Source organism: Pseudomyrmex gracilis, unplaced genomic scaffold (assembly GCF_002006095.1).
Source record: "Pseudomyrmex gracilis isolate BER0280 unplaced genomic scaffold, ASM200609v1 scaffold_58, whole genome shotgun sequence".
In the NCBI taxonomy this organism is placed as follows: domain Eukaryota; kingdom Metazoa; phylum Arthropoda; class Insecta; order Hymenoptera; family Formicidae; genus Pseudomyrmex; species Pseudomyrmex gracilis.
In genome coordinates this window covers 599,698-616,850 of record NW_018020642.1, presented here as the reverse complement: position 1 = coordinate 616,850, position 17,153 = coordinate 599,698, and the positions used below count along the sequence as shown (strand labels likewise).

Genomic DNA, 17,153 nt, shown 5'->3' with positions numbered 1-17,153 from the left:
CTCCAAGCGTAGGAGCCACATCGTCTGCGAACGCGTGTCAAGGGCGGCGGCAGACCAGAAGGTGTCTTGCTGGGGTTGGCTTTGCGGATGCACACACAATCGATATAGCTACTAAAGTTCATGGCGCATCAGCCGGCGCCACCCATCGTCGTCGTCATCGTCGTCGTCGTCGTCGTCGCCGCCGCTGCCGCCGCTACTGCAGCTTCCTCTTCGCGGTTCGTCAACTCACTTTTATATCTTCGAAAAGGGACACCAGACTGTTTCTTATTTTACCACGTCAAGAGAGGCTATGTGACATCTACTTTGCAATAATATCCTTCAGAGAGGAAACCTGCTTTACATTGATAAAAGATCCTTGACTGTTTTAGAGATGGAGAATATATGGAAAAATAGAGAAAGATCGCGAAGTATAGAATTTTCGAATGAAGTGAAAGAATAAAAGTATGCAAATGCTTTGATACAATTGTACAAGTTGATTGCAATAAATAGACTTTATTTTTGCAACATAGTGGGCGATGGAAAATCGTTTTTACCCGCGCTTACGTCTTTCTCTCTCTCTCTCGCTCGCTTGAATTTCAAATTGCTTGCAAATTTCTTTCGTGTTGCGGTGCTCAACGGGAGCGCAATATCCGGTGATGAGGTGTACCCATAAAGATGCGATCCTCGTAAAACGTATCACGCCGAAAACAACCGTACCGCTGACACTGGTGGAGAAGCTGATCTTTAAGAGAACCGTCGTAAAATGTGCCATAGTCATAGAGAGAGAGAGAGAGATAAAATGAGCTTTCATGCATATGCTAATCTCCGGATTTAATGTCGTAAAAAGAGAGAGAGTCGATATTTATCGTCATTTAACTTTCTTGCGCAATTTCTTCAATGCGATGTTCTTCTTTTTTTCACACGCTCGTAAGACCTGACCATTTTTTCGGATGACAGCACAGCTTTGCGGTCGTTTAATTTTTGTACATCATTAACATAAGATATTTTGTGTAAAATATTTTGCAACATTGTCTTTGACCTCTTTTTTGATGCTTTAAAAAAAGCTTTTTACTAATTTAAAGGGTACTTAAATTGATTGAATTTTTTATGTCAGAAATTAGTGCGGAATTTATTTGATGTAGCAGTTGGAGAACGCTCTCGCGATTGGCAACTTCGCAAACACACACAATGCGGATAAGACTCGAGAGAACTAAATCCGAGCTTATACCCCGTGATAGATCGCGCATTCGTTGCGCACGCGGATAAATCGCGCTCAGTCCGTTTTGCTTCTTCTGCGCTTCTGGGAAATACCCTACCTGCGGTGGGTACCGAAAATAATTAACGACTTTCTTACATCATCCGCTCTAAGAGCCTCGCTCGATTCCCAGCTTGGGTATTACGCCCCCGGTGAGAAACATACAACTAACAATAACAGCAAGTAATAAAACGCGGCGAGGAACCGGGGTTTCAGGTTAAACGAAGAGAAGCGCTCCGTTTATAGCGTCTGCAAAACGCCCGTGATTCATGTTTGCTTTTGTCAGATCGATGATCGTGACTCGGATCAAGATTTCTCGAAACACGTCTTGCTCGATCCCGAGAGAAGAAGAGGATCCACCGAGGAAGATTATTAGCAGCTGCTGTGTTGCGTTAAAAACAACAATTTTTATTTCGCTGTATTTCAACACGTTAAATACAGTTTTAATATATTAAAACACATTTTTTAGTGTGTATTTTTGCGCGTACGTGTATTAAATATAATTTTCTTACACGCGCGCGCGTGAGAGAGAGAGAGAGAGAGAGAGAGAGAGAGAGAGAGAGAGAGAGAGATCAGAGTAAATAGTAAAAACACAGGTCCACGTGTAACATTAAATTTAAAAAATATAGCGCATATAATCTTTCGAATAAAACACAGTGGAGGTAGACGTAGAAAAATGTATTTTTCTCGGGTGTATTCAAACCGCACAATATTACAGGCAAACACGAAGCGCTTTTGGTAGATCTCGACATGTGAATATTAAAAGAAACTTTTATATTCTGGCAAGTAATTTGTTTTATTTTGCGTTTCAATAGTAGAAAAATTCTCTTTAATAACGGCATAACTGTGTATACAAACTGTACACTTTTGCAACCGAATTTGTGAGCGTATTAAAAAAAAAAAAAAAAACACTTTTTTCTCTTTTTTTCGTACAAGCTCTGAACGTTTTAACTTTTTGGAAATGTTTTGTAAATGTTTTAAGAGCGCCGAGAGTGCGTCGAGTTAACTTTGCAATTTGATTAATTTTTCATTCGTTTTTGACTTTGCGTTAGACACACAGTGTCAATCCCAAAAGTTTACATATGTTCTTTCTTAATCATGGCATAAATTAGAAAATAAGAATATGTTTGTTTACACACACAGACACACAATTTCCGTCTGTTTCGATCATTCTTTTGTGTCTCTTCCTGTTTTTCTATTCTTTTTCTACTCGACGTTCTTTTCTCTTGCGGGGATTCTCTCCCTTTTCTTCGCCGTGACGTGTTCGTTTCTTTTTCGTCGATATCTTTACTTACATTTCTCTGCTTGCGGTGGAAGCCACGCGGTGAAACCTCCTCGCGGAGTCTATAATAAGACGTGTATCGTCTTGTGCTGCACGTGTGTATCCGATTCCGTGATTGGTCTCGTACCCCGCAATCTGCCTCATACGTGATCTATGCGCCTGGCATCATCCTTTCGTCTGCCTACCTCTTCCTCTTCCACCCGGGTGTGTGTAGTTGGCGCGTGAATGAGAAAAAAAGGCGTGTATGCAAATCGCAACGCAATTAAGAGGGGCTAAAGCGTGAAGCGCTCATCGAGAAGAGTCTCAATATTCATGACCCGGTAGGATTTTATCGCGTCCTACACACACACACACACACGCACACTGGCGTAACTTTCGACCACACGCAACATTTTTCGATCGAATAAATTTCAGTATCTTTTTTTTTTTAAACGAATTCTGCTACTTTGAGAGAGAACTTGTGAAACATTGACGAGAGAGAATCTCATCCTCGCGCAACTAACAATCTTGCAATTTTTATTTATACAGACGGAAATGAAATTCCCCTTGACTATTTACATCTCTTTAACTCTTGAAGGACGTGTCACTCGTCTCGTGAAATCAGCTCGAGAGCGGCTCTTTGAAAGATCGAGCGCGAATCTCAAGGGAAGAAAAAATAAATTTGAGAGCCGGAGTTTTTTATTACATAAAAATTCGTGAGGTTCGTTTCGAGATATGGAAAAATAAATTGCGAAATAATTCGAAATTGTGTAGTAAATTCCAGTTTATTCTTCTATTTTCTTTGACTTAAAAGGAAATTTCTGTAAGAAATTGATAAAAATAAAAAAATTTGCCTTTGAGAAATCTTCGAGTTAACGAAGTTCGACTTTGTTTTTGCGACAACGAGGGTTCAGGACAAGCTTCGTAGTAGATCGTACGATTGCGAAAATTCACGAAAAATCTCTCGATCGACCCATTTTGATTGAATCGCGATCTATGTCTGCACTCAGGATTTCTCTCGTGACACTTTCGTGTAGATTTAAATCTCGTGCGCCGTTTCTTCCCTAGCCGCGAGGAACAAACATTAATTACTGGAGCGCTAAACTCATCGAGAGAGGGAAATCGTCGCTATCACTTCGCACGGCAAAAGAGAACGCGATCGCGATACGTTTGTATGCGGACTTCGCGACCGGAAAACAGACGCCGATCGAGTCTGCTCGCTTATTTTTCTTTTCTTTTCCGACGTCGGTTCCGTTCTTCTTTTGTTCTTCCGCTTCTGTTCTCTTTCGTCTCTTCGTCCTATCTCCGATGAACTTTCACCTGAAAATCTTGTTCAACAATGTGTAAATGCGCAAGGAAGTCGATAGATGTGTGATACCTTCCTGTCTCTCCACGCCGTACGATCGCAAATGTGCGGATTTCGTAAGAAGGTGACTTTCGCGGACGCGACGCGACGTAGGTACACACACACACGTGTAAATACAACGAAGAAGCGAAACAAAAGCGGCAATGCGGATGCGAAAAACTCGAGGTAGCGTTAAGAAACGGACGCGCATTTCTTCTTTTTTTTTTCAAATAAAATAATTTGTTATCCAGAGATGAAGGCAGATTTTTTTTTTTTTTTTTTTAATCTCGTTAAGCGAAATAAATAATTCCTTCAATCAACGGCGAAAGAGAGAAAACATTTATATTCGATTTAAAATAACTTTTTCTCGCGCGAGAGAGAGACAAAGAGAGAATAGTAGTAGTATTGCGTATAAGTTTAGGAAATGCTCATGACGGTAATGTAATTGTTTCCATTCTTTTATTGTGTTCATAGAAAGAGTCTGTTATAATTAAACTTTGTGTGAAATTTTCTTTGTTACACAAACTCGTTTTAGCTTCAATAGAATTACATTTGACCTAAAAACGTTTTTTGTTTGTTTGTTTGTTTGTTGTTGTTGTTTTTTTTAAATTTTTTATTTTTTATTTGACAGAGTTAATTTTGCGGTGGTTATTAATCTTTAATTTGTGGTTTTATTATATGATCTCGTTTTAATCGAAGCGAATTTAATAAGTAAATCAATTTATTTTGAGAAATTACGCGTATATCGTTATTTTAAAAATTAAATTCACGAGTTCTTTCCGTCTTTGTAAACACATTTCGGTTTGTACGAGTTTGTCGCGAGTATTCGTGTTATGCACTTAATAAGGACACGAGGTGAGGCACGAACAAAAGGCAGGGCTCGCGGTGAATGTCGAAAAAAGAGGTGTAGGAGATGGCGAGAGAGATATTCCGTTGCGACATCCTCCATGTTGGTCTCTTGATATCGCAGCGGTGTCTTATACTATGACCCAGATGCAATATATGAAAATATACGATATTTTCTAACTGTGTGCCACACTCTTATCTTATTTGTCTCTTTTCACTGGGAAATTAATTTGCCGAGTAGTTTTGAATTCATTTCAAAACTTCTATTCACGCAAAATCTATTTCAATGGAAAAAAAAACGATCTTTGCTCGCCAAAAGAGAGATGCGCGTAACAGGCGGTGCGCAAATTGGAAGTTCGAAAATAATTTCCGCTTTGTCAAAAGATTTGTAAAATAATAATTTGCATTTTACGTATATAATATACTTTAGATGCGTAGAAATAATTTTAATTTGCGCAGTTTGCGTTATTCATTGTTGGATGAGAAAAAAACAAACAAACCGTCGTGACGTGAAGGAACTTTGGACTTCGTCAGAGAACGGCGGTTTCTCGTGGTATCACAACACAAAGGGATAGAGAGGTTTCTGTTGAGAGCGGCAAAGCTTCGGCGATGTCGAAGAAAGAGATGTGGGAAGTAGTGAGGCAAACAGACGGTTGCGACACGCTCTCCCGTGGTCTACATTCTGATAGTTGAAGAGTGTAAGAAGTCCTTCTCCTTCTCTCTCTCTCTCTCTCTCTCTCTCTCCCTCCCTCTCTCCCTCTCTCCCTCTCGCCCTCTCGCATCCTATCGTATTCTCGCGGCTTTTCGTCCTTCCCGTGCTATATAACTCGAATCGCTTCTCTCGTCCTTCTTTCCTCGTCGCTAAAACAAGATATAGTTTAGATCGTTACGCGTCGCGGCTTTCACTTTTCTGCCTCTCGAATAGCCCCCGCGTTGTGGGTGAGAATCGGACCGGCTGTGTTGCGCGGCGCCGCACGACTCTCCGCGATTATTACTTTTGTGACGCAGCGCTACCGCCGCCTCCGCGATGATCAATTATTTTCTTCGCGTCTCGAGAATTATCTCCGCCGCGACGCGTTTCGAGCATCCAACAGAAATTGTCTTCTCCGTCCTTTCGTAATCGTCATCCACACAATATCGATCTTTCGGATTTGTTTCGCGAAACAACGATTTAACGCGGCTTTATTAGAGTAGTTAGTTTCGTGAAATTGATTATTCATCGATGCTAATCGGAACGTGTTTATTCATTAGCTTTTGAAGCCGCGCTTTGTGTCGTTTTGCAAATTGCAAATTCGCATTTGCATTTTTCTCACGCTTGTGATTTGGAGAACTAAAGTTTTGTATATCACAGTTGGTTATAGTTTTTTTTACTGAAAATAGTACTGTGTAAGTGACATTTGCATTGGAGTTTGCAAATTTCACACGTCGAGCGGGATGGGGAAAGTGTTCAAAGTTCCCGCAACAACAGACGTTACGTAACAAAATACGCTAAACACGCAAGTTTGTATTCGAGATAATTAAAGAAGCGCGATAATAACAACTGCTATGCTTAAAACTTGTTCGAAGAAGAGAGATATGTGTGTAAAATTAATTCCTTCCGCGTGTGTGTGTGTGTGTGTGTGTGTGTGTACATTCGAACGTGCGAAGTTTGCGTGCGCGTACGATCCGCGATGTGTAAATACCTTATCCGATGTAATTCGAGTTTTCGCATTAGCGCTGAATTATACGTAATTCGCGCGCCTAAAATCACCCATCACGAAAATGGCACGAGCTGTTAATTCGGGGAGCCGGGGAGCAGCGAGGAGAGGCTACACGAGGCCGGTTGGCTTAATTAATTCAACGGATTACATCCGCTGACTTGACTATCGCGAGATCCCGTCGTGTAATCACGCGCTCCGGTAACTGAAGCTTCGTTCCTGGCTTTTCGACGGGCGGGCCGAAAGTTCGAACGCGGATAGACAGAGAGCTCCGTGAACACGAAATTCGACATCCGTTACGATATACGAGAGATACGTTGTTGCAAAAACTCCACTCGCGTGTAATTTTGGAGAATTGACGTGAAAAACTGTGTTTCGATCGTTTGTTTGTTTCAAACGTTGCTTCAAACACGATAGTAAACACATGGGACGTGAACAACATTTTGAAAAGTGAGGATTGCTCGTTTAGAATCTCGCAACGACACTCCTCGTATTAAACTTGACGTATAATATATATGTATCTCGCGTCTCCACCAATCGAAAACTCGAAAAGATATTGCGAATTTTCTCACAGAGTACAGTTGGGGACAGCGGGAAGGACGGGGGGAGGGGAGGAAGCTGCAAACGGGATAGAGCATCAGGGAAGCCCGCGATAGCAGGCGCGCGCACTTTTCTGGCTGCGGAATGAGCCGCTCGACCGTGTCGCCGTAACGAGCCGGGAAACGGAAACCCGTCCTTACAGATCCGAGAACAGGTTTGTACCGGCGTAGCGCGTAATTGCCGCCTGCCTTTCGTTGCGCCAAAACGGGTGGTGCCGATGAATCTGCATACTGTAAATCGCTCGGCCGTCGCTCTCTGCTACTTTCTTTTCCTTTTACGGATTCTGTATACCGTAGCGATGGAAAAATAAACGCGGAAAATTGAATCGGGATCGCGCTTTCTTCGCCCAGAACTTGTCTGGAGCACAATCGAGGAGATATATAATATGTAAAAGGTAGAGAGATTGATTTTTTTTTTTTTTTTTTTAATAAAATTTTGTCTTCGTCAAAGCGAAGAAATGCGCTTCTTGATATAAATATTTCTTTAGAGACATACAATATATGTACGTTGCATACAATATGAAATGTAAAATTGTCTCTCTCTCTCTCTCTCTCTCATCTCTCGCTATCTTCTCTCTGCGAACAACAAAATTCTCGTTTCATCCCCGTTGAATTATCTATGGAATTTATCCCGTGGTCGTCCTGCTTGTGCGCACCTGGAAAATCACGGTGCATCGACGCGTCCACGCGATTTTCTGGTGGAATGCGCTTGTGAGCGCATACACGCGTTGTATATCGCGCTCTCTATTGTCCTCGTATTTATTTTCAACGTTCTCTGTTCTCTTTCATTCCAATTTTACGGTCCGTTTTCATTGTAGATTATGAGCGAAAAAACACAAAATATTTAGTCGCGTATTCTATCAGAGATAAAAAAAAAAAAGATACTTGAGATCGATTTCTCTCTCTCTTTCTCCTTCTCTCTCCGCTGAGACGCAGAGATACGCTATCCGATATTTCTCATCGAGTTAGTATCGTATTCCACGCGCTCATTTCTCGACTTAGAACACGTATGACCGCGTAATCTTTCCGCGGGACTATCGGCTCGCGATATCTGACGAGAGAGAATTGGGAATCCAATCGAAATTCGCGTATAAACGAAATGTCTTTTCGCAAACGAGAGAGAAGCGACGACGTGTGTAATGCGAAAAAAAACACGGAAGAAACCAGTTTCGATCGAGTTTCTTGCTCTGTTCCTTGTGTGTTAGGTTAGTTGTCGTTGAAAGGGACATTCTCTCACGACTTTTAAAGTGACCGCGACGTCTTCCACGCGAAAGACAATATCAACGAGCGCGTTTCATGATTTCCCTCACACAAACGCGGTCCCGCTCTTCTCGTCAACGAGGAAGGCAACGGCGAAATATCTCGGAATGTTTTTTTTCTCATCTTTAACCGCGCGCATGTCCCGACTCGCTTTAAATTCTTCTCAACGAAATGTCAACGTGACGTGGTGGCGGCGGCGGCCACGAACCCGGCGACAAAAAAAATCGCACGTATCTCACGTGTGACGAGATACGAGAGCACATTTTGCCGACGTTTTTTCGTCATTCTCATCGACCGGTTCTTCCGCCGTCTTGCGTTTGCGATTCCGCTTTTCTTCGCGATCCGCAACGGAATTATATTTTACTCTTGTCTTCTTCACGCGAGAGATTCTCGTCACGTTGCGCGCAAAAGATATTTATTGCGATCACAGATCAACGCGGCAATGCGCTGGAATTTCTCTTCGTACACGGTCATTAATTTCAACAATAAGCGCAATTTTTACTTCGCTCGGAAATGGAGATCAATCGTTCAAATGAATGTTTCGACTAATCCGCGCAAAACTTTGATTAAGCCATCTTCATTAAGCAAATAGCTCCAACGACGGCAAATCATCCAATTGATTAGAGAGATGAACTTTGCTCTTTATCATGAAACTATGTAAACTTCTACTTGCTATTTGCAGTATACACTCCATTTCACTTAACGCTGAGCAGCACGCTTCAATAATTAATGCGCGCTCAGAGACTGCAGGCGTATATGTACTGTTGCCGATTGTGTACATAGCGTTACAAATGTCAAAAACAGAGAAAATTTTCATAAATATAAAAATAACATCAGAATGAACTGTCAGAAACCGTCGGGAATCTTGTCCGCTGATTGAACATATTATTTTGACGTATTTTGACGTCGTTTTATACATACGTTTTGCTCGCAAAATGCGACTTTCGGCATTGAATTTCTGTTCGCGTTCTGTAGTCTTCTTTTTTTCTTTCGGAAAGTATCAAAAGACACTCGAAAAGAACAGTCAGAAGCGGATATTAAAGCGGAGGCGAATGAATTTCCGCTATAATATGAAAGTTTTTTTTATCAGGCGAACAGACAGAGCTCACGTCCAAACCTGATCGGGACAGAGCGGGATAAGTTCCCTTTTAAGTGCTCGCGCTCGATCTCTCGCGTCGAAGCGGCGAGAATGCTCGGATGAAAATTGCGAGACGGAAGTAGAATGCTGGAGACCAGAGAGAATTGACGATGTGTCTCTCTCTCTCTTTCTCTCTTTCTCTCGTTTTCTTTTCATTCCCGCTTTATTGTGCGACAGTCATGTGAGAGCAGAAAACGGAACTCGCGCTTGTAATTTCGCCAACTACGACGGATTTAATTACCTGCTTGCCCATCGAAAATAGAGAACGGGAGTAAAACCGAGACGACATATGAAACTTGACGATTCTGTGATGCTTTATTCAAGAGCGTCAGTTATACGCGCGGAATGTTTTGCTTCTCTCGTATTCTCATTTCGCCAACTCTGTTCGCCTCAAAAGAGAAGACGCGCGCTTAATTGCCGTGGACGTTTAATTGTCGCGATAAATAACAGCGACAAAGTGTTACGCACAATAAATGGCTATAAATTTGACGAGACAAAAGGAAAGAGTATTTATTCGCGTGTGATTTGCAAAAGACTTTTTTTAAGAGATTGCTTTAAAGATTGAGCTTTTCGTAATGCGTTCAAGTTGCGCAAGATTCTACTGTAACTGAATTATTTTACGCGGTTCGCATTGATAACAACGCTTGCTTTTGCTTTAAGTGAAAAGTTGAAACGATAAGTTAGCAGGTAGCCAACCGAGTTACTATAGAAGTTGTTACGCGCGTGTGCGCTGGTCGATCTCAAAATAGTAGTCGCGATGTGAGTTTAGAAAGCTAATTACATGCGTATATGCGACTACTAACATAATGCATTTTCGTCAAGAAACGTCAATTTTACTCGAACCGTTCGACACTCTCTTTGATATCGATCACATTCGCGTTAAATAAACTTCAATTTTAGAACAACACATCGGGAGGTCATCGAGCGAGTAATTACAACCAGAATTTCGTCATATTAATTATCGATGAGAAACGCATTGTAACTAAATTGGAGATTCTGGTGAATAATTGATATAAAACAAACTTATTTCTGAATTTTACCACACGCGTAAAACGTTCGATATCGATTATTCATTCGCGATGCGGGTCAGGTGCGTTATACATTGCTGCAATTCTTTTTTTTTTTATATCACACAAAGTGTGTTCTGAATGAAAATAGAATCTCCGCGGAACGAGTTTTCCTTTTATGAACGAGAGAAACTCGCGTGTTACATATCATACAAAGTAACGCTTTTTAATTACACACACCAAGATCGATATAATTTTCCAGAACTTATCATACTTACGTTACCGTTACGTTATACTCGGATCGTGTATGTTGCGCGACGTTAACGTCATTATATTTAACGTAAGAGATACTTTTTTTTTCTCGCGAATAGGACTGCCAATTTCCATCTAAATATGATCGCGATAAGAACGCGCACATACGTGTTAGCTCCTGTAAATTTTTCTTATTATCCGGATTCTGGATTTATCGTTATTTATAGTCGTATACATTAAATACGGGTTTGTCTCACAATGGCTCGTGAGTTCCGTAATTTGCAATTAACGTATTATCTCAATAATGTCTTTATCGGAAAATGTCTATTGAGGTTAGCCCTTTCTTTCCAAACAAAAACACATATGCACACCTGTATAAAAATCAAGTGCTAATTAAACAAACAAACACCTTTATATAGGTACATCAACACCTACATAGAAACAAAAGCTTCTTTCACTCCCGGCGAGATTAAGAAAAAGAACCGCCACTGCGAGAAAGGACACATACACACACCTTGGCCAAGTATTATTTTGCCATTTTCTGTTGTTTTATCGCACGAAATCGTTTCTAAAGTGAGTTTACAGTCGACGAGAATAATTAGCCGGTTACATCGCGGAGTCGTGCGAACAACAAGAGAAATTACGGACACCGCCGAGGTGAAGAAGAAGAAGAAACGCTGAATGAAAACGAAGAGGCATGAATGGGTGCTTCGTTGGCGGCAGGTGTGTGTGTTCATTCTTCTGCTCTGGAATTATCCCCGGTGTTTCCATCTCGCGAAATGCGCATAAAGAACGGTTATTACGGCGTCCTGCTTGTCCCGTCTTTCGCTTTAACGCCCCGACATTACCACGTTTTGTTTCCCTTCTCTGCCACGACTTCCTTTTTCGCGCGCATGTGTGCGTGCGTGCGTGTGTGTGTGTGTGTATAAAACATGCGCACATATATAAATTACTTTTTGTGAAGCAAAATCGTGACTGACTACTACTACCGCTCATCGTGCGCGCCGAGTTTACTCCAGCGTGACGCGAGAAACAAACACAGTTCTCAGGTATTTATGTAATAATATACGCATACGTTGTATAATAATGCGAATTTAATTTTCGCGATTGAGCAAATTTCGCGATGTTTTGAAAAATAAACGCGAAGAGTGTTTTTTTTTTTTCACTTTTATCTCTCGCGTATAAGTTTAGCATCGGGGTAACTTATGCGCAACATTGATATTCTTAAACAAATAATAAACATTGATATTCTTGAACAAATAATCAGAATTTGATACATAGTTTCCGGTTGTATCTACTGATATTTTCCTCTGTTGTTTGAATATTTCCGTCGAATTGTAAAATCAATATTGACATTTTTTAATAACAAAGGGAGAGAAAAGTTGAAAAAGTCGCCGCGCGTCAGGATAGAGCAAACGCGCTGATAATACGAACGCACGTTCTCAGAATCTTAAGTAAACGCGAACCGGCGTTATCGGCAATTATTCGCACTCCTCCCCATCGACTTTCGCGATACTTTGACTCCGATTGCAAATTAAAGATGATTCACATGGAATTTATTGCGAAGATTAGAGAAGAGCTTTGAAAGAGAGAGAGAAAGTTATCGTACTGCGGTTAAATATTAATGCGTCCTCTCGCGATAATGAATGATTTGCGGTCATTATTGTGATGTCTCCCCTCCGGCGCGGCTTGTCCATTTTCTTTGAGAGCTTAGTTACCGTCATCGTGTTCACGCGCTAACGAGTTCCGCGCGCGAGCTCTCGCACACGATCTGTTTACGCTCTATTTTAACGTAACACACTCTCGGCGAGAACCGTTCTTGAGGGAGAACGTTGAGAAGAGAATTACGACCCGCGCGCGCACACGATACGCTTTTTCCTTACGAGCTATAAATCACGTAAATTAGAAATTTATAAAGCACCTCTGCAACTTTCATTAAGAAAATAAATCGACAATTTAGCTGACAAATTTAATAGTGGAGAGAAAAATGACGGGCGACTTAATAGCATCTTTGTGTATTACATAATGTGACTTATGTGATTTTGCGGAACTCGACTGTGAAACTTTATCATTCAGTGGAGATTTGTGCCTAATTCAATACTGAAGGTCATTGTCGCGCTCGCGTGCGTCAATTTGGCATCCGACTTTAATCAATTTTAAACTCATTCAACGCTCCCGACAGCATTTTGTTTGTAAGTTGTTTATAATAATTGCGTTTTATCAAAAACACAACAAAAAAGTACAAAAAAAAAAAAAAAATGCAAAATAGCTCGCAATCGATTTTATGAAAGAAAGACCATCTCTTTTTTCCATCTCGTGTAAAATATGTATTGATGAATATATTGAGCGCAAAAGTTTTTTAATGGATTTCGTGATAGAGAAAAACGAACCGAGTAATTTGATTAAAAACAATTTACTCGTTTTACCAAGTACAACACAGCAAACTATAACAAACGGAGGGATTACTTGACGGAATGAATAAATCGTTTTTAATCAAATTATAATCGCTTTTTTTTTTTTTTTTTTGAAAAATCGAAATCAAAACTTTTGATCGCTTGCTTGATAGTTTATTTAATTTTGAAATATTTATTACATTTATTGCGCGTTATCTCTCTCCACCGGGCAACCTCCGCGTGGCGTGCAGGCCGCGACTGCACGTTCACACGGCGACCTCACCGCTTCCCGTGTAGGAGTAGAAAGTTGCTATTGTGCTGGGATCTGGTTTTATATAAATAGCTGCACTGCCCCTCCTCCCTTCCACCTCTTGCGGTGATCACGAGCCGCGTTTCTACCGAGAATGATAAAATACCATATACCTTGCCGCCGCGCGCCAGGTGAAAATGACAGAGGGGGGTCCTCTTCGCGTGGCTCTTTTGCCGTCTTTTCAATTTTTGCGAGAACGCGCGCAAAAGAAGCCTCTTTCGCGGGTTGTTAAGGAAATAAACGCGCGACGCACTCAACGAAGCGAGAATATCTCGCGGAGAAGACACCGGCAGTGTGTGTGTCTCTTCGCAATTGCGCTTTACGCAGCCTCACTTCAATATCGTTTGTCACAAGCGAGAGAAAAAAGAATAGACAAGAGTGAAAATATCGCAGTACACATAAACTCTCTGTTCTCCCGCAGTAGGGGAGGAGCCTTCTAGCCTGGTAAACTCGTTGTATTGATCGCATTTGGTTAATTGAATTACTCATATAATGACAACAACACATTTACCGACCGACCATTCTCGCCGTGTGACTTTAAATTGACAAAACAATCGGGATATTTAAAAATTGAGTTGCGTAGTAAAACGTTCAAAAACGTTTCAAGTCGTGATGTGGCAATTGCTTATGCACGTGTTCGGATCTTGAAATAATTTTCCGATTTTTTAATTACACCGATAAGAAGACCGTCTGCAAACACACGAGATTGGGTCTAACACAATTATTCCACTTCGGTTAATGAAGCCGTTTCCGAGCGATCCGCTTTTGATTTCGATCGAGAACTTGGTTCGATCCGCTCGGAATTATTCGAGCGACGACGGGACACGAGCGTTCGTGTGTTTTTATTTTTCCTTCTCGAGCGCGCCACGAAGACGTTAAGTGCAATTTGCTGTCATAAATAAAAGTAGAAATTTGCCGGGTAAGCGCGCGCAGTGCGCCGTTGCTCGCGGTTTCAGATCACGACAAGGCAAAACCGCTGGGCTGGCTTGGTCGATCGTCCGGGTAATCCGTTTGAGGCGTGTAGTATGCTCGATTTCCCTTTCAGATTGGCGATCGTATATCTCCGGCGAGCTGCATCGATTAGAATCGTAAAATCGCGTTGCGTTATATTCCGCGTCGTGCTCTTCTCTCACAGTCACGGATTTTAAACACACATTAATATCAATTCAACGGGATGTTCCCGTTTAAAACCCGATGCGATGCGATCGTAGCGAGCACACGTGCGCGCTTCGGAGTTTGTGTTTCGTTCGTTCTCTCCCCTCTTGTAAATTTATGTGCGATCAGAAGTTTTCTTTAACGTCTCGATTCAAATTGTCTTACGTTGCTATTTGCGTCGATAAAAAGCTTAAACGTTAAAAAACAATAACCGTTACGAGATGAAAAGAACAAAAAAGCGGTTAAAACTAATGCAACCATTAGACGCAATTAAATGAAAACCACGAGATAGGATTTTAGAAGTAAAAAGGCACCAGAGAAAGTGTTACGATTGAACGTAAGTAACTATATCGCTTTCTAGCGTCCGCGGTCACCAAAGGGGCAATAAGTCAACCCGAATCGAAACGAGTCGAGTCTAGTTTTTAATTTAAACATTTTTTAACTCGAGCACTTTTCACCGCAGTCGTCGACACTCAAAAGGCACGGCAGTGCCTCGCGCCGCAACTTCGTTGCGCGTTTTTAAACACACGTGATTAAAATAAAGTCACGTGATTTTAGTCACGTGTTGTTTTCTCCTCTCTTCCGTGTCACGTGACTTTAGCTTAGTCACGTTTTTAAAGTTATTTCTGACACTTTTCATATGTGTATTATATGGTTTGTAAAACGATCATGCTTTGTTTTGTTTCTTTGTGTGTTGGCGAGTGCTGTGACATTTTTATTTTACTTTCTCGCGGGTCTTGTTTATTATGTGTTTCGCACTGAGCTACTCGAACTGACTGTAGGATTCGTTTCGACTACTACTTGCGATTCAATCCCCGGCGCTTTCCCATTTATTTATGCATATTTGAGGTGGAATTCAAAGTGGAAACGAAAAATCTCGATCTGCGCGCATTGATTTTCAGAGTCTCAAAGTGGGAGTAGCAGTTCCCGCGTTTCTAGTTTCCACTTATCCATAAAAATCGAATAACGTTACCATCTTGGCGCGTCTTGGAGACATGGCCGCGAGAAAAACCGATATTGGCTAGCCGCGAAATCGAATACTCGCTTGATCTGCGATCTGCAAGAAGGGAAACGGGAGGAGCGCGGTCTGACAGACGCAAAACTTCCACGAATAAAAAGAGAAAACCAAAAACAAAAATTGTCGGTGCGACAAAAATCTCATATTCGGAACAATTAGACATCTCGGGATATATCAATTGTATTTGTTTACATTCAATCCATTTCGATTGCGATTGTTCGCGGTTCCGTACGATCTATTTTATTTTCATCACGATCGCGCACTTAACGGACTGCTTTTAATCTGACATTTAAATGCCACGTTGCGCTTTGGAAAAAAAAAGAAAAAACAAAAAACAAAATAAAGTTTTATTCACGATTCGTGACGAGTGAGCGCTGATGCACTTGCGAATTGCAAAGTAACGCTCGAGCCAGATAGCTCGGTAACTTTACGAATGAATGCATATTACGGGATCTTCACAACGGAATATGCATACGAGGGAATATTCGCGTGCGGGTCCCACAAATAGAACATGCATAAGGACGTGTGTGTGTGTGTGTGTTTGATACTCTCTTTTGGGAATTAAAATATTCAGTTGATTTTATTTGGTTTATTTAACATGCGCAATTCCGGTTTTATTCGAAGAGAACGTTTCTTCGCCTTTAACCGACACTTTCGCACTCTACACGTAATCGAGAATACGGAGAGAACAATAAAAGGAGATGGGTAAACGACCGATAAAAATGGCAAACTTCTTCGCATCTAAGGAATCCCGCTCGGCAAGGTCGAGAAACGACCTAGCCGCTGGCGAACAACTCTTTTGCTCGCGTCCGTTCTCTCTCGGAACGCGCGCGCGCGAGCGTGCACATTTGTTTCTCCATATGCTTGCGCGAAAAAAGATATCTCGCAATCGACGGGTTTTTCCACGCCGGTAATAATAACGGATATTTATTTTTTCATAATTACACACACTCTCTCTCTATTTTTCTTTCTCTCTCTTCATATTTTTTATTTTTCTGATTTGTAAAATAACATTGCAAAATTATATTCAGAAAAGTGTGAGTAAACTCGGCGAAGTTTATTGAAGTTAGTTAAACAAATTTATGTTCACTTTGTTCTTGTTGAAGTTTATTAAACCAAGTTTATTAAAGTAATAAACTTAATAATGGGATAAAGAGAGACAGAGAAAATTCTGTTTTTCGTTGTGTCGTAGTAACATAATACGCGTATACATTTCTAGTTTGACTTCACGTTACACATCCAGTTTCTCTTCCCCGCGCATTCCAATAATCTTACATAATAAAGAGCAAGTAGCTCTCTCGCACGCTATTCTGTGCGACTACTTTGGAGGTAACGGTCGGATAGGGAAAAGCTTGGGATGGAAATCCGTTACCGGATGCTAAGCGAAATCCGATCGGATGTTATTCAAGCATATTACCTCCGAAGAAATTCATTTCGCTTTTCCCCGTAACGCGATCGCGGACAATATTTTTTTTTTTTTTTTTTTTTTTTTTTTTTTAAACGATATATTTTTTTTTTACGCTCATTCGCAGTGCAGTACCGCCACGTACAGCGTGTACATAACAACAACGTAACGGGGAAAACAGACGCAGATGTCTTACCGTTACACTTTATCGTAACGGCGCGACATCTGTCCGA

At 41.2% G+C, this 17,153-nt stretch overlaps 1 protein-coding gene across 2 annotated transcripts in view; it reads left to right on the top strand.

Annotated features, from left to right (window-relative positions):
• LOC109854019 overlaps window positions 1-17,153 on the top strand; it is a 77,762-nt gene that overhangs the window by 19,962 nt on the left and 40,647 nt on the right. Inside the window, exon 1 of one of the 2 annotated variants that reach the window (XM_020426694.1) lies at window positions 11,322-11,362. The exons of the other annotated variant lie outside the window; for it this stretch is intronic. Coding sequence (XP_020282283.1) covers window positions 11,337-11,362 — 26 coding nt within the window. The 5' untranslated portion in view covers window positions 11,322-11,336. Of the gene's footprint in view, window positions 1-11,321; window positions 11,363-17,153 lie in introns of those variants that run through there. 2 annotated transcript variants of the gene reach the window in all.